This window comes from Salvia hispanica, chromosome 3 (assembly GCF_023119035.1).
Source record: "Salvia hispanica cultivar TCC Black 2014 chromosome 3, UniMelb_Shisp_WGS_1.0, whole genome shotgun sequence".
Taxonomy (NCBI): Eukaryota; Viridiplantae; Streptophyta; class Magnoliopsida; order Lamiales; family Lamiaceae; genus Salvia; species Salvia hispanica.
Window position 1 is genome coordinate 14587840 of NC_062967.1, and position 24362 is coordinate 14612201.

General features: G+C 34.2%; 4 protein-coding genes across 6 annotated transcripts; 1 reads left to right on the forward strand and 3 right to left on the reverse strand.

Moving 5' to 3' along the window:
• Nucleotides 1-1032: 1032 nt before the first annotated feature.
• LOC125211573 (UPF0481 protein At3g47200-like) lies at nt 1033-2801 on the reverse strand. Its single transcript, XM_048111431.1, has one exon. It carries the CDS (start codon nt 2697-2699, stop codon nt 1167-1169), a length of 1533 nt encoding a protein of 510 aa, XP_047967388.1. The 5' UTR covers nt 2700-2801; the 3' UTR covers nt 1033-1166.
• An 8364-nt stretch (nt 2802-11165) lies between these two features.
• Nucleotides 11166-11598, forward strand: LOC125216410. The gene has a single exon (XM_048118112.1). It carries the CDS (start codon nt 11213-11215, stop codon nt 11405-11407), a length of 195 nt encoding a protein of 64 aa, XP_047974069.1. The 5' UTR covers nt 11166-11212; the 3' UTR covers nt 11408-11598.
• A 2569-nt stretch (nt 11599-14167) lies between these two features.
• On the reverse strand, nt 14168-16483 carry LOC125211145 (nucleoside diphosphate kinase 2, chloroplastic-like). The gene is made up of 7 exons (XM_048110849.1): nt 16225-16483; nt 16069-16122; nt 15909-15995; nt 15707-15787; nt 15492-15604; nt 15336-15385; nt 14168-14417 (listed from the first exon to the last, which is right to left on the reverse strand). Exons 1-7 carry the CDS (start codon nt 16447-16449, stop codon nt 14341-14343), a joined length of 687 nt encoding a protein of 228 aa, XP_047966806.1. The 5' UTR covers nt 16450-16483; the 3' UTR covers nt 14168-14340.
• An 897-nt stretch (nt 16484-17380) lies between these two features.
• Nucleotides 17381-23538, reverse strand: LOC125211693 (uncharacterized protein slr0889). 3 transcript variants are annotated; one of them, XM_048111595.1, is made up of 13 exons: nt 23393-23538; nt 23146-23274; nt 22708-22902; nt 22001-22048; nt 21803-21931; nt 21052-21176; nt 20764-20874; nt 19768-19876; nt 19530-19648; nt 18551-18704; nt 18047-18191; nt 17808-17914; nt 17381-17611 (listed from the first exon to the last, which is right to left on the reverse strand). In XM_048111595.1, exons 1-12 carry the CDS (start codon nt 23504-23506, stop codon nt 17850-17852), a joined length of 1443 nt encoding a protein of 480 aa, XP_047967552.1. In that variant the 5' UTR covers nt 23507-23538; the 3' UTR covers nt 17381-17611; nt 17808-17849. The 3 variants fall into 3 exon arrangements, with proteins under 3 accessions (XP_047967552.1, XP_047967553.1, XP_047967551.1); XM_048111596.1 differs by having other exon boundaries at nt 17381-17634; XM_048111594.1 differs by lacking the exon at nt 17381-17611 and having other exon boundaries at nt 17660-17914.
• Nucleotides 23539-24362: the final 824 nt, after the last annotated feature.

Sequence of the window (24362 nt, forward strand, 5' to 3'; positions counted from 1 at the left end):
TAATTCCATTTGAAAGACTCCAAATTAAAGCTATTACAAAACCTTGCAAAAAATAATTTAATGGATACAATAATTGTTTATTGTGTAGTCGAATGCAACAATAACTACAATTATTTCAATTGTACTGTACTCTATTATTTGTTAGTTGTCTTCGAATTTTTCACATTTTTCCCCGTCTATATAGTAGATTAGTAGCTCATAGATACATGAAGTAGATATTAAATCTAGAGTTTTTAAAAATCTTCAATATTGACCAATCTTCCACACTAGAAGATTCAGTAACTATACAATTTTATGAACTCTGCTTTCTACGACGTACTCCCTCTATCCCATGTTACTCGCACTTTTCATTTTAGTTCGTAAATTTGAGATTGATTTTTTAGTATAATAAAATTAGAATTTTAAGTGTAATGAGACGTCACTTAATAAAGGACCTCTTAACTTATACTAACATATTAATTAAATGCATTAATTCTAACTTAAACTATAAATAGTGTAAGGAGTTTGTGACGTGCCGAAAAGTAAAAGTGCAAGTAACATAAGACGGAGGGAGTATAAAATATTTACCGACAATGAAAAATTAAGGTAAATCATCTCAATCTAACAATATATAAATATTCTTCGCAATTTAAATCATACGAGTATTTAAGTTTTTTAGTTAATTATTGGGTCAGGGGATATATAATTTGTAAAGAAGAAACAAGCCCAAATATTGAGATGTAATCTGGCCCAAAAATAAAACCTAATTAAATGAGCAAAACTTGTCACGCGGCATAAAAGGTCTGGAAATCTAAGTACTCCTACTATCCATGTCATATTTTCTATAAATAAATGGTTTAAAAATAATGTTTTTGTTAAAAAATTGATTAAATCTAAGTATTACTTTTTCCTTCTTTGTTGGCAACTTTTCTTAGTACTTATTTTAATTACATCATATGTCACATGCCACATCATATACACTTTATTCATCAACTTATTTTTTACTCACAAATTCCACTACTTTACAACAAAAATTAGTGGGACGCTTCCAAATTGAATCAAATCACTCTCACTATTGTATTTATTACAACCAAAATTTTGTGGCACGCTTCCAAATGAATCAAACGACTCCCACTCACTCACAATTGACTATTGTATAAAGTGTATCAAACGAAAAAAATCAGCAATCAAGAAGGAGGGAAGTAGTAAGCATAGACGGCATAAAAGGTTTGCGCGAGAGTCAACATCACCAAGACGATCGCAGCAATGAAGGATATAATCGACCACGGATTATTGAAATACTTGTGCGTCAAACTCGCCCTCCACGCATTCCACCGGTGATCGTAGTACCTATTCACCTTCTCCGACAGCCTCGACAGCGAGCTGTCGTTGATGTCGAACACCACCTCCTGACACAGCCGGTTGAACAGCTCCGCCACCTCCCCATCGCTCCCCAGCCAATTCTCCACTATGCCGCAGTAGTGCAGGTAGCTCACATCGGCCGGGGAGTCGATGAGGTTGTCCATGAATATCACGTACGACGTTATGTCGTTCGTGCAGTCCAGATGGCACTGCTCGAACGCGATAAGGTTGAGGAACAAGGACTTTGTCCCATCGTGCACCAGCAGCCGCGGTATTTTCAGCACCCCATTGCTGAAGTCAATGTCCCAGAATCTGTCTGTCTTTTTTCTTTTAAATTTGATCCCGGCGTCTTTCAGCTCCGTCACGCAGTGGATTAACTGCTGACGGCGCTTGTCCGCCACCCGCCCAGCATGGGACCATTTTTTGATCCAGACACGCGGGGCGGGCTTCGGCCCTGCGCGGACTGCCAGCAGACTGCGCCTGAACACCTCCAGGCAATGCAGTCCGCCCTGGTCCGCCAGCGGGTCGAAGGCATTGCCGCCGGCCGCGTTCGCGGCCGGCAGCGGCTCGTCCGTCGGCATTAACGGATCAAAAAACCGAAGCGCCAGGCTGGCGACGGAGGATCCGTCGCCAGCCTGGCGCTGGATGGCGTGGACCCGGTCGAGGACGAAAAGGGGAATTTGGTTTTCAAGCATGATCATGTCGCGCTGGATGGAGTGCATTGCGCCGCGCATGGCGAAGACCGGGTCGCTGCGGGAGTAGCCCAGTCTGGCGAAGCCCTGCGCGGCGCCGCGGAAGAGCTCCAGGGCGAAGGAGGAGTCGAGGACCAGCATCTCCGCGAAGTCGTTGCTGCTGAGGCCGATGGCGCCCTCGTAGCAGGCGCGGGCGCGGTCCTCGAGCTCCTTCACCGCGTCGAGGTACAGCTCGACGCGGTGGCCCGTCCGCTTCAGGACGTGGTGGAGGGCACGCCACTTGTGGCGCTCCATTCCGCGGAGACGCTTGCGGCCGTGGTGGTACGGCCCGAGCGACACCGTCTGCGGAATGTAGGCCTTGTCGTCGCTGTCGCGGAGGCACTGCGGGATCCGGTAGATGGAGAGCTTCGCCCACGCGCCGGCGCCGTCGTCGGCTCGGGCCTGATCTAGCTTCTCTTTGATGGCGATCACCCACTCCGACTCCGCCTCGCCGGGAGTGATTAAAGGTTGATTTTCGTGTATATGCGGTGGATGGTCTGGGAAATCGATGGGAGGTGGATTTGTGGAGGGGCTTTGAGCATTTTGGAGGCCATTTTCTACTGCTTGATTGAGCTTGAGTGTGATGAGGTACCAACTGAGGAGTTCTTTGTTGAAAACTGCAACCATTTTCGATCTGATCTCTCTCTTGATTTTGGATCTTTGGAGATGATTATGATATTAATTTGTGATATCGACTTTCTTCTTTTTTCCTTTTTATGACTTTTTGCTTTAAAATAATGCTAAAAGGCTTCGCAATTTGCACAAATGATGATAGTACCGAATAGTTCTGGCTTAATTATTATTCTAAAGTTGGGCACAATATCGAATAGAATAGTTTGCATAATCCCAATAGATGTGGACTTTTGATGTCACACAAGATTTCCGCAATATAAGGCAAAAATATATGAATGTAGTCAACACCGTATTAAATTGAAAAAATATTTATGAGCAATTAAAATGTCATAGGCGAGGTACGAAATAGAAACTCTTCCCACAAATTACAATTGACTAGTTTGTACTCCCTCCGTTCCCGATTAAGAATCACACCTTGATCGGGCACGAATTTTAAGAAATGTAAAAAAAAGTTAGTTGAAAAAGTTAGTGGAATGTGAGACTCATTTTTTATATTGGTTTTATAATAAAATGTGAGTGAATTGAGTTAGTAGGATGTAAGACCTACTTACTATTTATGGTAAAAATGAAGTGTGACTCTTAATTGGGTACGGACCGAAATGAAAAAGTGTGAATCTTATTCGGGGACGGAGGGAGTAATAGTAAGAAGAATGAAATGTTTTCCAACCCTTCACATATATGATAGGTCGCATCAAAGTTCTGTTTGATTTAGGAAATTAAAACATTTGAATCATATGCACATGCGATAATTTGCAACCATTTATTATTCATTTATCTATTTACAAGTGGGATATGGTCGTGGATATGTGGGGATCATATTGTAGCTGGAATTGGAAGGCAAACTAATGCAAAATATTAGCTAGTCAATCACAATCATAATTTTATGATTTTCCTACACATTATTCACATACCAACCACAGGCATAATACTATAGAGAAAAGCATCCCCACCAAAATAGGATAGTGTGACATTTACAATCACTACTGAAAAATTGAATCTTGTTAGAAACTTATATTTTGTTGCTGCATCAAATGCTAGAACAGGCAGCATCTTCTCTTTCGTAGGGATATTTCATCTTTTATTCTTACATATATTATGAATAACTTGGAATATTTGGATTTTTCATTTCATCAAATTTATTTGAGTAGAAATGATGTGTGAAATCTAACTTCCTATTATATATACCAACAACAAAAAATGGCATTGGAATAAATTATCACAAAATCAATTGATTCAATTCTGTTATTTGGGAAAATTGCTTTCGATATTGCTTCTGGTATAAAAACAAAATTTAAAAATACATATACGAGTACTAAAACAAATACTACTATATATTATCCACACAATTTTAATCGGTAACCACGCGCGACTCAGAGCACGAACGATACTATACGATATATAAATATAATGATGTAAATAAAAAATCTAAGCTCAAATAACTATAGTTTGTTTTTAATTGCACGACATGAATAAAAAATTTAGAACATGTGTATGTGATACCGATACGTGACATCAGTGATTTCTGGCTCGTGACGATTTATAAGTTTACAATTTTTCTTTTTTCCTTTTTTAAGAGTACAATTTTTTAATATAAAGTTGATATTCACATCAAATAGCCCGAATCCTAACTAATAGCCCTTTTTCTAGAATCTCACCATAAAAATATGCAAGTTTGTCAAATAGCCCAAATCCTAACTTTCGACTACTATCTTGGGCCTAAAACCTTCGCATTAATTGCAGATTAAATATCTTATATCTCCATCTATGATTATTTTTGTTGATAAATCCAATTTATAAAATGAATACGTTCCAATCTTTTAGTTAGGACCAAATCCATCCATTTAAAATTCCACAAATAGATAATCGAGATTGAGATTTCTATTCGACACCAAAAGAGTCAAAACTAAAAACTGTAAAATTTTGAATCATAATTTAATAGGTGAACTTCAATGTTTTGTCATTGTGTAATCGATTTGAGATTAAAAAAAATAAAAAAAATAGAGGGAACATCTTTTTTTTTCTCCGAATTTTGTCAAAGTATCATTTTAGGTCCGTGAACTTTAAAAATATCATTTTAGGTCCGTCAATTATGAGTTAATATCATTCCAAGTACTTTTTTACTATTTTCAAGTTTTTATAGACGAAATTACCCTCAATACCTTGAAGCCTGAAGGGTACATATTTGTAAGTAACTTTTCACATACTCATATTTTTTTGACGAATTTTCTAAATATAATTTGTCCTTTAATATTATCACTTAATTTTGTGACATCCAAGAAAAGTTCCTTCAAGTTTATATAATCAAAGAATTTTAAAATATTTTTGAGGTATGGATACTCGTAAAATATCAAGGTCGTGGTCAATAAACGATACTTGAATATTGATATATTATTTAAAAATAAAATATCAATATATCAATATTCAAGTATCGTCTATTGACTGTGACATTAATTTTTACGGATATCCATATTTTAAAATATTTTGAAATTATTTAATTATAAAAAGTTGAAGAAGGAACTTTTCTTGCATGTCACAAAATTAAGTAATAATATTGAAGGTTAAATTATATTTAAAAAATTCATCAAAAATACTATAGTAAAGATATTTATAAAAAATATGAGTATGTGATAAGTTTATTAAAAATATATAGCCTTCAAGGATTGAGAGTATTTTCGTCCAAAAAAACTTGAAAATAGTAAAAAAGTATTTCGAATGATATTAACTAATAATTGATGGACCTTAAATGATATTTTCAAAATTCACGGACCTAAAATGATACTTTGACAAAGTTCGTGGACCAAAAAAGATGTTCCCTCAAAAAAAATATACATTCCAAAGTTTCAAATCTTATCGGAATTTCGAGAAAAACAACTTCTTTGGCGAATAGGTACTTGAGTGAGGGGGTGATGCCGACTTCCCCTTCGTCCTTGGACTCATGGTGGAAAATATGAAGAGCATTAGAGACTGGTCGAGACTAAAGAACCCACATAGAGGCATGTCGAATTTTGGTTGGTTTGACACCTTGATTTTGGAACTATGTGGTATTGGCTATGCGAGTTATCCATCAGTTTTATCTTCAAATTATACTCCTCCATATATTATTTTAGGGTTTATCTTTGTTATTGTCTTGTGTTTGATAGTTTTGCTGATTTATTGAGCGGACGAGTGTTATTAGCTTTGTTATGTTTATTTGCTTTTGTAGTTTTGGACTCGCTTAATATTTTTTTTTCTTCATTCTAAATCATATTAGTAGTACTACTCCCTTCTTTCCCTCATAATTGAGGCAAAAAATTTCGGCACAAAGTTTAAAAAATTGATGTTTAGCGTGTTAAATAGTAGATTTATAAAAAAAGTAAGAGAGAGAGAGTAGAAAGTGAAGAAAGTAGTGAGAATGAAGTAAGAGAAAGAAAATTAAGAGTGAGACAAATGTTAATTATTACTACTCCCTCCGTCCGCCACTAGGAGTCCCAGTCATTTTTTGCAAACTCGTTTTATTAAAATGATAATTCCTCCATCTCTGAAAGTTTGTCCCATTTTTCTATTTCCGTCCGTCCCATAAAATTTGTCTCATTTCACTTTTACCATTTTTTGTAATAGACCTCACATCCCACTAACTCATTCCAACTCATATTTTATTATAAAACTAATATATAAAAGCAGGATCCACGTTGCACTAACTTTTTCAACTCATTTTTCATTATATTTCTTAAAATCTGTGTCGGGTTAAAGTGAGACAATATTTGAGGGACGAAGAGAGCAATAAATAGTTAAAATGGAGAAATGATAAAGTAAGAGAGAATAATGTTGAGAATACCAAAATGAAAAAATGACTACGGATCAGTGGCGGATCTAGGAGGGGGCAGGAGGGGGCGGTCGCCCCCTCCGTGCGACTAATTTCCTCTTATCCGGACGTAAAATTACCATGTTCGCCCCCTCCGTGCGATCCGACGTCGCCCCAAAAATTAAAAAAAATTGTCATTTTCGCCCTAAACCAACCTACTAATATATATTTCGCCCCCTCCGTTTATAAGTCCTGGATCCGCCACTGATACGGATGGACTACGTTTTCGAGAAAGAGGCAATAACAAATTAACAATCACAGTCCTTGTTCGGTAGAGCCAACTAATTTGCAAATTTAGGGCAACTAGCATCCTAGATTCCTAGGTTTATACAAGATGATAGGACAAAGATCCAGGCCAAAAATTAGATGTATAAAGCTGTCACATTAATGCTTGTATTCCAAAAGTAACATACAATATACGACGTCTAAATCTAAATAATTATGTTTATAATAATCTTTTAAATGCAGCAAACTCGATTGGATATTTTGTTCAAATGGGAGAATATATGCATATGGATAGGTCCAAAACAAGGTAGCCCCCATCCAATTAAAATTGTGAGGGGTCAAAGCCGCAAATATGAGCTGCTAGACGAATCACCAACACACCATTTTCTAGAGTGATGGTCCCTTCTGCACAATGGCTTCATACTACTCTACCCATTTCTTTGTCTATTTCAATTCCTACAAACACATGTTGATAATTGGATTTCATGCCTCATGTTCCAGCTTTGTTCACCATTGCATTTTTGAAACATCTGATGATTCTTTAGTTATATGTGTTTGGCTAAATGACTTAACTAGTATGTTGACTTTGAATTCATGTGTATGTTCATCTTTATCTATGTATGTGCAACGAGCGAGTCTTACCTTTTGATTGGTTTGCTGGCGTGATTTGTGTTTGTTGTTTTTCCTTTGTTTTTATTGTGATTTTACTTTGTTTTTTGTTTTATAGTACTCCTTTCGTCACAAGTTACTTGAGTCGTATTTTATTTTGGATTGTCTCAAGTTATTTGAGTCATTTCTCTTTTTGGCTAAAACCCAAACATCTAATCACACGTTCACATACTTTATTATTTCTTTTACTAATTTACCCTCTCCCCTCTGTTACCTTTATTATCTCTTTTACTTTATTTTACTTTATTTAACCGACTAAACACAACTTTCTTATATTTCATGCTAAAACAAAATGCCTCAAGTAATGTGGGACGGAGGGAGTACGGTTTTAAGTTTTGTAGTGATGTTCCGCGGCTTGCATATGATTTATAGGGAGTTGTTTTTATGTCTCTACCATTGGTTATTACTTTGTGTTGTATCTAATCTTTGTTGGCAGTGGCGGATCCAGAACCCAAGTATGGAAGGGGCGGAATTAAATATTAAAAAAAATTAATATAACTTTTAAAAATAAAATTAAATAATATACTATTAATTAAAAATATAAAAATAAAAAAGTAATACTACATTATATAGCAAAAACTCCATAAATATTTCAAATGTTTATTTTGATATACAAGCATTAAGATGCAATAAAAACTACATAAAATAAGTATACTACTTTATACTAATACGTAGTAGCAAAATGTAGTATCAAATACTACTATTTTTAAAAAAATATTTAACTAAAAAATGAATAGTATAACAAAATAATATGTGTAAAGTAATAAAAATATAGATTTATAAAGTATTTCAATGGTTTGAATTGTAATAAGAAGTCATAAGAATTGATAAAATAAAGAAAGAATGGTTAAAAGAAGCTCTTAATGAGATTTGCTCCATGGACCTCTTGGTTAAAATCCAACAACACAACCACTAGGCTTACTAACTTTAATATACTAACATTTACTGAAAACTCATATTTTTCTATGTACGGAGGGGGCGATTCTTCCTATTTCCGGCTCGATTATAAGGTATTTTTAGGTTCACCGGACGGCCGGGAAGGGGCGGTCGCCCCCTCCTACCCCCGGGATCCGCCTGTGGTTGGCTATATCATTTGAACTCATTCTCATTGTCTATGGTGATTTGAAAAATATTGTTTTACGTAAAAAAAATGTAGTGTCATATTATATTGCCTTAAAATAAATGTAGTATCATGGAGTATTATATTGCCTTAAAATGAATTTAATATAGATATATGGCAAACTAAATTCGTCAAATTAAATAAGACTATTTTACAATAAGGTTGAGATTTAGAAGAATGATTTAATGTGAGAAACGAGAATACAAGCACAAACAGTCAAACATACTGAAATTTATGAACGTAACACACATCTCTAAATGCTAGGCGTAGGTTCATGTATTTTATACTGTGTTATATGGATTTACTGAATTCGCGTATCGGTGTATGTATCTTATTTTTGTTTTTTTACGCTAAAACCCATTCACTAAATCCAACCCCTATAGTCATATTATAAAAATACTTTCTCACTTCACCAATAAATATTCCATTTTATCATTTCGTTCATCCACCAATAAATGTCATATTTATATTTTTTACTATTTTTAGTAAGAACTCTACATTCTAGTATTCTATTAACTTTATTTTTATCCATTTTATATTAATATATTTTTTAAAACTCGTGTCATGTCAATTGTGAAATTGTATAAAGGTATACAAAATGAATATTTACGTGCGACATTTCAGATAAAATAAGCTAAATTAGATATATACCTAAATATCAATGTATACATCTTCGCTAGATGGTAAAAGGATTGTGATCATGACTTTAGAGAAATAAATGGCCGACTTGAGGGAAAGTGAACCTAAAATAATTGAAGAGGATATTCATGATTTTCAAGGCTAGGAACATGTTCACATGGCTATGCACATGCAAATACACATTTTTCCTGTCTCTATTTGGGATAATTCAATCGACTGGACTAACTATATTGTGTCAAGAACAATTAATTAGCACACTATTATATAGTATGCACTAAATTTGAGACTATTTAACAATTCCTCAACATTTCCCTAGCTAGAGTATTCAATTGCATATATTTCAGAGATGAATCATTGCCAATTACTTAGAATTAGTATAATATTGCTGCCACTATTGGTGGATGTATGATTGGAGATATATGCTATGCTTAAATTAATAAATTTCAGCGACAGATTGACCATTGATAATATACACACTAGTAAAGTGTTCAATCTTGTGCATGTTTTGATCAAATTTTGACTAAAATTGATTAACATATCATAAAATAATTCGCTTGAAAATTACTTACTATACTTCTAATTAAATTTTATTTTTCAAATTGCAACCAAGATCAATTTACTTCTAAATAAACGGTGGTAACCTGAAAATAATCTGAATACTTTCTTACAATAAAGTATTCACTTAGAAAATTAAATGAGCCTTGCTACATATGAATTGTACTCCATATTTCGGTTTCAAAGTCTAAATTAACAAAAAAGTATAATAATTTGGGATTAGATATTTTTTCGTGGTAAGTAGTAAAATTATAATTTGGTCGACATTAATTCGATAGTTATTGAAAAATCATCCGTGGATTGAAAAAGAAAATGGATGATGGCTTTTGAGGAAAATTGTGTGAGTACTAGTTGAGCACTAAACTCAAAAAAACATTCGATATAATTATTGTGAAAATAATAATTGAGGTCCTTCAATCATGTTCCTTGGGATTTATTGGAGTATTATTTTTCAATAATATAAAACCAATAATTAAATTGAATTGAAACATGCATACATTATTCTCGTGCATGATGTACTGTGTAAAGTACACCCAACATATATAGTGGATTAATTGAATTCAAAGTTAAAGAGAAATTCATTGGAAAGATAAGGTGAATTTGAATGTGTTTAGGTGTGGAATTGGATAATTCAAAATTTCCAAAAAGAGAAAGTTGCTTTTAATTGACTACTAACACAGGATATATCTTTCCTCCCAACTACATTCTTGTTGAAAACTTTATGCTAAAAAACTTCGTTAATTACGAGGGAAAGACGTTGCAATATTATACTTCATGAGAATATTGATTGGTTTATTAATTTGGTGGATAGTAAAGAGTATAAAGTTTGAGCCTTAGCTGTCAAAAAGTTAATTTGCTCATCATTGTTTACCTCTTGTAATGCTTGCAAAACTTCAAATTTGTCCAAACTTCAAAATTTGAATGGAAATGATTCATTTCTCCATAACGGCATAAATATATAATTAATTTACATATGGCATTTGAAATACTAATATAGAGCAACTTGTCAGAGTAAATTACCAACTTTTAACTAGTTATCAACACGAAAAATTAAAGCATACAAAAGAAATAAAATGAAGCAACACTTGTAAGGTTTTTTTTTAAAATGTTGCTTGCACATTAGAATATTACCACAAATAGAATTTGGAAATATATCATGATTATTTCATAGGGAAAAATTATTTTTAGTAAAATTAAAGTATTCATATTACAAATATAATATTCCTTCTCCATACGGCCAAAATGATTCGAATTGGAAATTTGAATTGAATCCCTCCCCTAAAATACAGAAATACTTGGGTGTGTGGTCCAACAAAGTTTAAATTGAAAGGCTTTCATTTCCTTATCTATTTATTTATTTATTTCACATGGCCTATAAATAGACCATCTATGGATACAAAATGTCCATGCATAACTTAGACAAATCTCTCTCTCTCAAAAACACAGAGAAATTAAAAAATGGTGTCAAGGGTGGATGAAGCCATGAAGGAGAAAGGAAGGGAAAGTTATCAGCAACAGCTGCAAAAGCAAATAGTTCAATGCAACAAAGCCAAAATCACTAAATTCAAGAGAAGTAGCTCCAATCTTGAAGAAGATGGTCTCTCCGCAGCTATCTTCTTGCTTGCTTGCATTGCCTGCACTCCCTCACATTAATTAATCTTCTCTTTCTCTCTATATTACTACTAAGAGCTTAATTAACAAAAGCATTTTATTTTGTATACATATATATATATATATATATGTCTGTAATGTTAGTTTCTTACTACCTAGTTGATTAATGTTTAGTGTTTCTCATTGCTATTTGATTACATTTTGATTAAGATACTATCATTTTTCATTTTTAAGCTTGTTTTTATCAAATGATTTACATTGCAGCTCCACAAAGCAAAATGTTACTCACAATTAAACCCAAATATGTTAGTACTACAAAGGTAAGACTTGATATATTAATATACATATTGGAAAGATGGAGAAAAAGACAAACGAATGGTAATTTTTGGGTTGGAAGTACTATTTTCCATTAATCGGGGTATTTTTATAAGACTAAATTTATGAAGAAGTTAATTTGGTCATGAAGTAAAGGGCAACTCATAACCGAATCTATTATTGCTCTTGAATAAATTGGTCATGTAGTAAGAATTTATTTGTAGTATCTTGTCTGTTACAGTTAAATACACACTCTTTATACCAATTTTGATTTTTCATGTGAACTTATAAATTTGAATGATGATACATGTACTATCGATTTATCTGATATTATTACTTTTTGCAATGAAATCAAATTGACTAAAGATCTTAAAATGACTATTTTTGTAGTTCATAGAAAAAAAAAATACTAATATTTCACGAAATTACATGTTATACAACAACATTTGCTGTTTTTGTTCCATTAATTGTGAAATTTTCAAATTATCATTTTGGTCGAATTAACCCTCCGCGCATAAGCAAAATTTATTTGATAGAGATTATATTTTCATATATTTTATTGTGATATATAGAGACGTTTCCACAATAATTCACGTAATATACAGATTCAAATTATTATGCTACTTAATGTAAAGGAAGTTAGTATTTTTTAGCTTGGTAGCCCATTATCCCCACTCTATGTATTCTATGTGACTCACTCAATCACTTATCAATAGTTTTGTTCATTTTCAACATCAATGAAAATTAGTAAAAATTAAGTTACTGTACTTAATTAATAATGTTTTCCACATTTCCCAAGTAAATATAACAAATACTATACATGTTAATAAAAGTATATGCGAGAAGCATTGTAAATTGAAAAATCCTCCACGCATTGGATAAATATAAAACATTCATGATAAGTTCTGGAGTAACAAATAGGTCCATATATAAAAACTGAAACTAATCAATGTATAAATACAAAAGGTTGACTGCCACCGTTATATATGTAGATATGTACAAGATTTGTTGTTTGAGCATTTTATTTCTTATCCAAAAACAATACAAGATCTGTGGCATAGCCGCATAGATCATACAGGGAAAAGTGGAAAATAAAATTGAGACAATGTATCTAAACCTATTTTACTACATGTCCAATGTTGTTGCTCACATGGGGCTCTTGTGTTTGTCTTTCCCCAATAATTCGGTACAATGCTTCAAGACCCCTTTTTTTGCTACTCCAAGATTGGGAGAGTGTCATATTTAATGTACTATTTTGATAAGATATAAATATAATATATATGTGGTTGCAGATTATAATCATGTTTTGGAAATATATAGTTGGCTACATGTGCAATGATCGTTAAAAACAATATGTACATAAATTGGTGTTTTTATAGTATGTTCGTAGTTTTGTTTGCGGACCAATTGGTTTTCTAGTTAAGAATTATCAAAAACGTTATTCTCCCTTTGCCTAAAAAGGGTAGAAAATGATGATATTTTTACGGGCGGTTAGGAAGCTAGTTATATGCCTATTTTGTTAAATGATATCATGCATCTATGAGCCAATGACAAATCCAAGAAATGAAACCCGTGGGATCGGACATAGTGAAAAATATTGTAGATAAAAAGTATGAGCAGGTTTAGCAATATTAAACCAACTATGTTTATTACTTTCTCATTTTGAACCAATAATCCTATTTACTCATTTAGACAATTTGATGCTTTGAATCCATCTATATTTATTACTACCTTCTAATTTTCAAGCAATAATATCTCTATAACTATAGTCCCATAAAATATGAGAAGGCACTAATTAAAATATCCAGGAATAACTACGACAAATAAAAAGAGAGAGAAAATGACGGTAACATGACTCCAATTTCCTTCCAAATTTCTTCTTCTAAACTTATGTTACTCTTCTCGACAGTCTACAACTCCACTTTTCTTTTAGAATCTTCCAACAAACACTTGAACAACTCACCTCTCTCATTCAATATCACGGCTACGAACATACAATACCATCGGTCACCTATAACTGTGATTGCTTTCTTTTCCAGTTCCAATGCAGTACACTTTTAAAGATCGAAACCAATGGAATTTTCTGGCTACAAGGCCAGGATGTGGGGTCAGTCGACCCCTTCAACTCCACCTAGATTTGTTTGCTATAAACATTTATTGTCTTACACAATCGATGTAGGCAGAAATATCAATAGTCCCCGCTCATTAGCTCTAATACTAAAACATTTTTTAACATCAAGAGCAATGTAAAGTTCACCTAGAATGTCACAAACATATCATCCCTCTATAAACTAAAATCAATTGCTTCCATATGCATATTCCTATTGAGAAAAAAAAAGAAACATGAAAACATTTATGTTTACTTCTCTAGACATAAGTCTAGACTGAATATTCTTCTTATAAGAAAAAAAAAAAGTCTAGACTTATTATAGCTTTCACACAAATTATACCGGAGCAGGAGAACAAGAAAATAATGCATCCCAAATATGAAGAATGAAGCAATTTATTTTCAACTTTGCAGTAGAAAGGTGGCTACACTCGGTAAATTAACCGTTTATTACCATTCCTCATAAGTTAGAATAACAAAAATTGAATGACCAACTCTGATTAAGGTGGAAGGATAGGGAGCCTCAATCTGAAGAGCTATAACGTGCACAACACTAGTCATTGATTTCATTCAACCAAGGGTCTATCGTTGGTGTCCATTTGCATAGTTCTCCTTCTTTGAACCACAAAGCTGCAGAAAAAACATGATTACAAATCAGATGAGCAATGTGCATACATGGCCAGTTTGGCCACCATTTCTGGCTATGCAAGTACAAAAGGTTGGCAAAGTTTATTAACAGAAAACACTTCATTCAGCATCATACAAAATTGCAAATTATGTTTGCAAAAAAAAAAAAAACAGTTGTCAGTAGATTTTCTGACTATGCATCAGAGGTTCATATCAGAATTTGATTTGGTTGTAAATATCAAACAAAGAGTTGAACAAGAAAAAACAATGATTTCGTCTCTAAGGTTATCAATAAATGGTATGCATGGCAGGAGTAGCACAAGATGAGGTCTCTACTCACAGGCTCTGCCTTTGTGACATTTTTACTAGGCATCAAGCATAAAAAGAAGGGTTAATTTGAGTTAGAATACACCAACTGTGACCATATTTTAGTTTTGCATAGCAACTTAAAAATTTGAGTTAGAATACATACTTCGGATTTTCAGGATTTTCCCATGAAAATAAAAACTATAGCGTTTTGATTCAGATTTTTAAATTTCATGTGCAAAACCAAAAGTGGCATAAGTTGCATTTGATGAAAATTAATCCTAGAATGAATTGCTACTTGAAATGATACTAACATTTTTCTAAACATGGATGTAACTGATAATCTAGCTCAGGCTTTCTTTTGTTTTTTTTCTTCCTGAACGATGATGCATTGACAAAAACTAATTTCTTCTTCAAGCTTTATTCATCTTTTCTTTTTTACACTAAGGTACTATGTATAATGAAGCTTGGTGTGTCGTCTAAAACGAATAATAAGGACATTCGAACATGCATTGTATTTTGCAAGAAAAACCCGTGACATCTGACCAGTAGCCCAAAATCATACAACTAACTGAAAATGTGAAGAGAAGCTACAAAAGCTTTGCGGGAGTTTACCTAGTTCACGTATGCCATTCTCAGGACTATCACTTCCATGGACCACATTCCTGCAATTGGAATAGCAACAAACGCCTTGAGATACAAGTATTCAAATGCTAAAGATGAACAAAAACTTGAGACTGCATAGCAGATTGCAAAAGGACATGGCTTCACCTTCCAGTTTGAACAGCAAGATCCCCTCTAATGGTGCCTGGCATAGCATTTAGAGGATTCGTTGCTCCAATTAACTTACGCGCAGACTCAACGACACCCACACCCTCCCATGCCTAGTTGCCAAAGAGAAACCAAATACATTGTAAGACAAAAAACATAATCCACTCAACGAAAAAACAGACATAAAATACAATCGAAATCAAGTCGAAGCATACCATACACACAACAGGACCAGATGTAATGTAGCTGATAAGTTTAGGGAAAAAGGATCTTTCCTTCAGATCCTTATAATGCTCCTGCAACCATCAGTCCATCATCAACACAGCATAAACATCCAGCAAACCAGTTTAATTCAGATGGACTGTTTTCAGCCCCAAATCAATCACATAACTATTAAAGTAAATTTGAACAACAGACCTCTGCAAGCTCTTTGGGGCATTCAAATAGTTTCAATCCAGTCAATTTAAACCCCTTCTTCTCAAATCTGGAAATTATCTCTCCAACCTATCCATATCACAAAAATTCATGAGCACATAAACCAAAATTGAATGCTTATTTAGAAAATTGAAAATCTCACCAGTCCACGTTGAACACCATCTGGCTTAATCATAATATAAGTCTCTTCCACTTCCTACGCAAACAAAAAGATATAATTACAGCAATTAAGATAAGTAGGGATGATTAGGGAAAGGGGATTGTGGAAGAAACTGCGGAAAATTGAAAGTAGAAATACCAGAGAAGCAACTAAGTGGGGGAGGAAGATGTAGGGTTTTGCGGAGCAGTTGAGAGACGAGGAGTGTGTGAAGAGATGAGAGGTGGAGCGGAAGGCGGAGAGATGGGAAGTGCGGCGGCTAGGGCGGCGGAGAGATAGGTGGGAGAAGCGAACATTGGTGGCGAGTGAGGAAGAAATGGAGGGAGTGAGCGTTGCTCCACCAAACACAGCTACAGCAGAATCCATTGCTATCTCTATCTCTCTCTGTTACTCACTCACTTCCCTCTTATGAGCTAAATAAATACTATTATATTGTTTAAATAATTTTATTTTTTAAATTATGACTTATAGTATTACTTATGCTATTGCTGTTGCTGAAATCTTAATTGATTATAAAATCTCATTTTATTCTATTCTATTTTCTCGAATTTTGGTGAGGAATACTCTTCAATTGAATAACATAGTTTGGGACAACTGTGGATAATTTAATTTTTATTTCGCCATATGCATATTTAATTGTTGACCTATGTTGTGCATATCTATATATAGGGTTTGGCGTGCTTAAAAAACATTTCATAATTGACGTATTAACTAACTGTCAAACATTGCCGGCGGAATTAGTATTACTATAATTTAAAAGCCTAATTAAAGGCGACTTTCCCATTTATTCTTCTAATTATTTTTTTATGATGTTTAATTAATAAAACTCTATTGAATACTTGACGTATATTAATTTGACTAAGTGCAGTCTTTCATGCAAATCAAGCTAAAATCAAATAAAAGAAGAATCACTATGCAAATGAGCCAGACATTTCATGGTTGAGATCTTCACAAATTTTTCCAAAAAATATTCTCTTAAAATCAATATACAAATTATTCAAATTTACCATAATTTAACAACTTACAGAAAAAGTCATATTAATCTTCAAGCAGAAAAATAAAAAGGGAGGAACTAGTCATGGGTTTAAAACTTTAAATTCTATCGAAAGACAATGATACGGAGTAAATGGATATTGACATTTGATATAGATATCAATAATAGATATTGATATTGATATCAACAATAGATATTGATATTGATATCAACAATAGATACTTCATACTCGTGGGTTGGAGGGGATGTATACATATATATCTTCTATTTTATTTATTTTCAAGTTCAGTTAATTATTTTTATAATCAGGATTCGTATTAACAGGATTCATTATAATTTTCTATACAAATGATGACTATTATTCGCAAGAGACATCTTAAAAACACATAACAGTACTATAGCACCCATAACTGTCAGCCCGATGGGGTGCTGGCACGTCCCAGCGAGCCTCCCGCGTAGAGGGGCTGATCCCGATTTTGCGGGACACGCGCCCCCGCTACATGGCGCCTTCCTGGTTGGTGGTGAGTCTGTGACCTGGGAGAAGCCAGATGACATGCCTAAAATTGAGAAGTGGGGAAAATGTAACATGTAAAATATAAATTCAATATCGAGAGTATAGTAAAGGTGTTACAAAAACCAAAATAAAGAGAGGAGTATAGTAAAGGAATATAAAGCAAGCAAAAAAATGAATGAGATTGAAAATATGAATGAACATGAATATGAATAGTACTTTCAACAATCCCTATTCTTCTGTTTCCTGTAAATGTCACTCCTATCTCCCACACAATCCTCTGAAAAAACCACGTTTTCGAATCGAAGTTGTTTTGAGGTCCTTCTCTGATACATAAAAAGAAACAACAATTCGGTGTAAGTTAGTAATCTACATACAACGACAGCCTTAAATCCAATACCAAGCAACAAGGCCAATGAATAGCGCGTTGCTCGACTACATGTAACTTGAAAAGTCACCTGCTAGTCGCCCAGCACGATACAGAGCTTCTTCAGCGATGGGTCTCCACTGCTCAGCGCACGAGTAGTTGATTCCAAGCCCAACACTCAGCCCCCTCAACAAATGCACCGTGCGAAGAACAGAGAACAGTTCTTCTGGGAAAGCCTGTCATTGCCATAGCCCCAGAAACAAAAAAAAAACGAATTATAGTCCATACATTCAATGATCAAATGACATGCTTCCAAAAAAATGAGAATAGATGGCCTACCGAAACATAAATTAAGAGAGAAATAAACAAGGCACATAATTATGTAATACTCCTAGATGATACATTTCTGATTGTACCCTAAACTTTAAAATGAGAGTTGGTGCATAAGCAGAGAATGGATGGGAAATGAGAAAAATCTTGATGTAGATAGAAGTTACAGGGCAGGACGTAACATTGACGTAATTGGCTTCAAGATTGCAAGAATAAAATGAAAATTAAGTAAGTGGGAACCAATTTAATAAACTAATACGCCTACCTCAACGCCAATTTTTTTAATCGAAGATTCTTCTGCAAATGGTTGCAACATAGTTACACCAGGAGGTAGCTTTGTATCAAACATAGTTTGAGCCAATCTAAACAACTCCGTCTGCTCATCCTCACAGTTGCTTAAGGTGTCTATGCCAAGCTCCCTAACATCAGCATAGCCATGTTTAGTACAACCCAAACAGGTATATGAGAACATGAAAATTATCAATCATATACAGTTTTCTCTCAATAATTAGATTAAAGAACGGATATTTATTTGAAGAATCATGTTAACAGCATATAATTTGCATGTCCAAAGTCTAATCCCAATACAATCCACCAACAGACCAACTTATTTGATATTTTAAAAAATAAATTTCACTGAATTTGACATGTCCGACAGAGACTCCTCTACAACATTTGCCCATAAAGCATATCAAACATGTAATTTGATAGACTTCAAGTATCAAACTTGGCTCTGCTCTTATTAGAGAATATACTTCACTGGATAAGATGAAACAAAAAAAAATGAAAGTGTACCGGCAAAGATACATCCAGAGTCCAAGTAAAGTAAAACATAAAACTTTATGTAGATAGGTGTGCTATTTTGGCTTAAATAGCCCTGAAATATATAAAATGGAGGCAAACCATACGTAATACAAGTCCTTCCCTCTTTCTCTTCCACTGTTTGTGTGAGAGAGAGAAAGAGCTCCTTGAAAACGTGTGAATTCTTGTGTTATGGTGTATTTTAGATCTGTTAGTATATATTTGTATGTAAACATTGATCAACTGCGAGAACCCTTCTTCCGATTGCTGCCCAGAAGCAACCGTGAGATGTTATTTAAAATGATTGGACAGAAACCATCGGAAATGGAATTTAATAGTATCATATAATTTGGAAGTAAAGAATGGTTAACCTCATGCCACAACATAATAGCAAAAGTAGCTCATTGTTCCAATCTGATTACATAATAGACAAGGTGTGTCACCTGTAGCTTTCTGATGCCCTGATTGGATCGTTATCTGCAAGAGCAAGCACCAGACTAGCATATCCTAATCTTAATTGATTAGGAAGATCCTTCACTTGCCCATAATCAAGCAACGCCACCTAATTAGTGAAGAAAAAGTAGAATCTTTTTGAGAGAATTGATACATATTCACGTGGCAACGGCAGTAAATGGAATTCTTCAAGGAAACAAGATAAGGCATTAACTGGATGTTGATTACCTGAGAACCTCTACAAATTAAAATATTCCCAGGATGAGGATCGGCGTGAAAGAACCCACTCTTCAATATCATTTGTCCATAAGCCAGAGTCAAACTTTTTAGGATGTTCCTGTACATAAGAAAACTTAATCATAAGATAGAAACCTCTAGTGCCATTACCGCCAAGAAAATACCGCAAACACGGCAGGGATAAGATAACAACAAGAATTCCACGGTCAGAGATTTACAAACAACATATCAGAGTGCATCCAAAAATTTGAGATTAGAGATTCAACTTTGGGTATAACAAACAGAACAGGTCAACATATATTTATACGGTTAACCATATTTGAACTTCCTTACATGACACAAGAGATGTTTTTATTATCTTATGCTTCACCACAAACAGCATAGAGTCTAGATACCCATCCTTCCTCAATGCGTGAAATGCGAAGGCATTAATCCTCAAAAAATTTAAAGAAATTTTTCCCTACACTCCTTTTCGAAACAATACAATGAACCTTGCAGTTATTTATGGACATTGGAACCTGGGTTAGAGAAAGACATTTTTTGAAGTTCTAGAAACTAATATGCTCTATCCACCAAAACACCTATTAATCCAGAACCCCAATTTATGGAATCGACCGTGGAAGGGAGAACTGATATCTCATAACTTGCTTTTTCTAATTACCTATAGGAAAACTTGTTGCAGACAATATCATTAATTGTACCAAATGATGGGAAAGCATCTGTGAAGAAGACAGGACAACAGAGGCACAAGACTCTGTTTTAGAGAATCAGATCTTAGATAACGATAAATGCATATAGTATCATCTTGAACAGTGTGACGATAATATTAAGCAGAAAGCAGCAAGTATGAACCTTAGATGATGAGCACAAGAGTATAAAAAGTCCATCAACAGGTTATATACAGGAAAAAAAAATTAACATTTGAGTAAGCACATACGTTAAAAAAAAGAGAATTTTCATACTCTCTGGGATGTTCTAGGAGCTTACTGCTTTGCTGCTGCCGCTACCTTACCCTCAGGATTTATGCCTCTTTTTGCTATCTCATCTCCAAGCCTCAGAATCGGAATTCCATCAATATATTCCATTACCAGAACCCTCCTAATATGGCAATTCAATAATTTCTTAATCAGATATATCCATTAAAAAAGAGCATGTATTGGACATTTGCAGTGGACTTGTGATTCCAAAAATTTTAAAAGTTTTTTGGAAATTCAAATGATTAAGCGCCTGGGATGAGAACATTCATGTCACTGGAAGAAGATGAAACCATCATACCTTGTGTTCATATTCCCAATCAATCGAGGAACTGAAACTGGGGACTTTTTGTTATTTTCATAAAGGAAATGGCGAATTTTCTCCATCGCATCTGCTTCCCTCAGAAAATTGAACTCATATCCAATCTTAGAACACAAACAAGCAAATGTCACTAATAAAACAGAAAAAGAGGCAAGCCAGTCTAATTCACTTGAATATGGGTGGAACTGTTCCGTAGGTAAACAAACAGCATAATCTTAGCAAAAGTGTACTTTACATGCCTACAAGGAAATGGGCTCGAATTTTTTTTAAAAAGAAAATAAAGGTATTCAGAATGAATAGAAGCACAAATAAGAGAATGTACTAATCCTGGTGGCACACTGGCACTAAAGAATTGCATCCAGAAAACATTATTAGTTGCAAGTCAGTGCATGCATTATCAGAAAATAATGGGGGAAAGGGGAAAAGAGGTGCATGTAACATTAGTACCTATTACTGTTTTCCCAACTCGAGAATATTAAAATAATAGTACTACTAGTTTGTATTTGTTCTATTCTTTTAAGCGGGAAAAACAAGAATATTCATAGAGTAATATTAAGTTCAGGTGAATTACTTCATGCCGCGTAAATTACTAGGAAATTCTTGTGCAACTCATTTCAAGATCTCATAAGCAAAAATGTAACTTGAAAATCTGGCATATGAATGGAGCACTCATAGAACTATAAATCAGGCGAGTAAATTTGGCAAGGAAATACTGGAGCACCAGATATACCTGTGTTTCCATTTCTTTAGTTACAGAGTACAGATCAAATCTTATATCTGTCTTTTGCATGTATAAGGCGAAAGCTTGCAGATTGCGAATATCAGTCATCATCAGATCCTGCACACCAGGATGCTGAACCTGCAATAACAAGACAAATGGACCTTAAAATACATGTCAGGTCCAAATCTGGTAGTGAAGTTTTCTTACCTTTACAACGACATCAGTTTTATCACCTTTTAGTCTTGCTCTGTGGACCTGATTAGAAAAAAATAGATAAGGCAAGTTTTGTGCGTAAGCTTTCGTCAATTCTTTGAGAGCAAGTTCCGCAGAAAAAAACTGAGAAAATTAAATCTGCATTGTACACCAATACGAAATATATATCGTTCATGCGATATTAGGATATGGCCAAGTAATTGTATATCTTGCAATAAATGTGAACAATTGTTTACAAGGGTCGTATGATGTTTTAACAAGCAAAATTTAGATAGGAATTTCCTATAAAACCAACTGTCCAGCCAAATAAGTTCTCTTAAAAACGAAATTTTAGTAAAACATTATTGCACTCTCTTCCCCCAAATAATTAAAGCAGTCAGTGTGTACACATCCAAATCAACATCTCAACTACTGAAAATCTATTTTGTTCACTATTTTCACTAAAAGTGTATTCTCTAGAATGGGCACATCCGCAACATGTCTTTGCTTCATATTTCTACTGTAGATTTCAGTCTAAACTATACTTAAAGCCTTCAGTAAACCAAGAAAAAGCTACTTGTAGCATTCCTATTTTGAGATTGAAATAGAAGGAAAATATGGAATCTTCCCTCTCAGCATTATATCACTGAGTTACAATTTTCTTCAGATCAATGTAACATGCTGAGAATCCAACCTTTATCACAGGGTGCAAAGAAGAGTACCTGTGCAATTGATGCAGAACCAAGAGGTTCGATATCAAATCTATCAAACAGTTCATCAATACTTCGACCCAATTCCTTCTCCAACACAACCTTGACCACATTGTACGGAGTAGGTGGGGCCTGATCACACAGTGTGACTAGCCTTTTCACCCAGGCCGCAGGAGCCAAGTCTGGCTTCCCAATAATTTGAGCCACCTAGCAAATACGACACCGAACATTAAATCTTAAACTTCCACCTCATACATCATTAAATCTTCAAACACTACAATCATAAATGTTTAAACAAAATACGCCAGCACCACAGCCACAAAGCACGAAACACAACACTCTAACCAATCGAAATTTCGACCCTAAACCGAAGGCACAATCGAAATCTCACAAAGAATTAAGCATCCAAAACCTGAAATGTGACTAATTAACTAAAATTTAAAGTAATACCTTAAGAAAAAAACCGCCGAGATCAGCACACATATTGTATATCTTATCAGCAGCAAGCTGGTGCTGATTCTCCCACATTACCTCCCTCTTCGCCGCATCTCTCTCAAAATTTACTCGCACTTGAAACACCTAATCATTCAATACAAAAATTCACTAAATTTGTCACATCCTCTTCATGCTAATTTATCCAAACACTAAAAAAAAAAACGAATTCGACACAAATTATTGTAATTTTACAGTGAAATACCTTGTAACCAGTGTAGATATCAACAGCTCGAACCCAGAATTGGAATGAGCGGTGCCACGGCCTGAACTGAGTGGAAACCTTTTCGCGAAATTCGTTAAAATCAAGAGGAAGCATAGTGAATTTGGGATTAAATTTGGTGCTCTTGCGTTGGCGGGTCCTCTTATAGTTATATGGAGTATTAAATTATTAATGATGGGATTTTTGTGGCGTGGGAATGTGGGGATTATTACATAAGGTTGGTGAGAGTCGCATGCAGCTCTACAATCTCTTTGTTGCTTACTCACTACAGAATTCAGATAGGTTGTTGAGGTTCACACCTTTGTAATGTGTTGTGCTACTTGTGCATGACCCAGCAAATTCACCTAAACTAAATTATTAAATTATATTTTGTTCCATTTCCCAACTTGAAAATTAATTGAAAAATTATAAATTTAGATTTAGGCACTATGTCCTATGTCACAAGGCTTCAAAAAAATCAGGTCAACTAATATTGCGATGACACGAGTTAAAATTCGTAATTAATAAATTAATTAAAAAGGAGATAAAGTACATTGAAATAGTCACTAAATAGTGAAACCTATAAATCATACGTAAAAGAAAAGAGAAAAAGAAAACATTTCCATTAATGAATATAGACTATTTTTATGAAACATGAAAAATGAAATTCAAACTTTATTTTTTATTGGAGTATATTGATCATATTTTCAATCAACTCATGTTGTTTTCTGTATAAATAAATCGTATAGTTTGACTGATAGATTAACTAAATTTCATTATTTTTCTGCCAATTTCACTATATATTGCTTCTTTAAATAAGTACTACTACTATTTTTCTGTACAATTACGAAATTCCATTCAGTTATTAATAGCAAATCTTTCCTACTGGAATGCCTTCGGCGACTGCCCTTCAATAGGCTAGGTTAAGTGCTACTACTAGTTAGTAGTGTGTTTAATCCGTTAAATTAAACCT

What these genes read in the sequence shown, in the direction of transcription:
- LOC125211573 (XM_048111431.1), bottom strand. Translation starts at nt 2,699, where the DNA reads ATGGTTGCAGTTTTCAACAAAGAACTCCTCAGTTGGTACCTCATCACA.
- LOC125216410 (XM_048118112.1), top strand. Translation starts at nt 11,213, where the DNA reads ATGGTGTCAAGGGTGGATGAAGCCATGAAGGAGAAAGGAAGGGAAAGT.
- LOC125211145 (XM_048110849.1), bottom strand. Translation starts at nt 16,449, where the DNA reads ATGGATTCTGCTGTAGCTGTGTTTGGTGGAGCAACGCTCACTCCCTCC. An exon ending in ATGGTGTTCAACGTGGACTG is followed by an intron (nt 15,996 to 16,068) that starts GTGAGATTTTCA and finishes TGATATGGATAG; the next exon opens with GTTGGAGAGATAATTTCCAG. An exon ending in GAATGGCATACGTGAACTAG is followed by an intron (nt 14,418 to 15,335) that starts GTAAACTCCCGC and finishes TTTTTTCTGCAG; the next exon opens with CTTTGTGGTTCAAAGAAGGA.
- LOC125211693 (XM_048111595.1), bottom strand. Translation starts at nt 23,506, where the DNA reads ATGCTTCCTCTTGATTTTAACGAATTTCGCGAAAAGGTTTCCACTCAG. An exon ending in AAACTGATGTCGTTGTAAAG is followed by an intron (nt 21,932 to 22,000) that starts GTAAGAAAACTT and finishes TTGTTATTGCAG; the next exon opens with GTTCAGCATCCTGGTGTGCA. An exon ending in CTAAAGAAATGGAAACACAG is followed by an intron (nt 21,177 to 21,802) that starts GTATATCTGGTG and finishes TTGTGTTCTAAG; the next exon opens with ATTGGATATGAGTTCAATTT.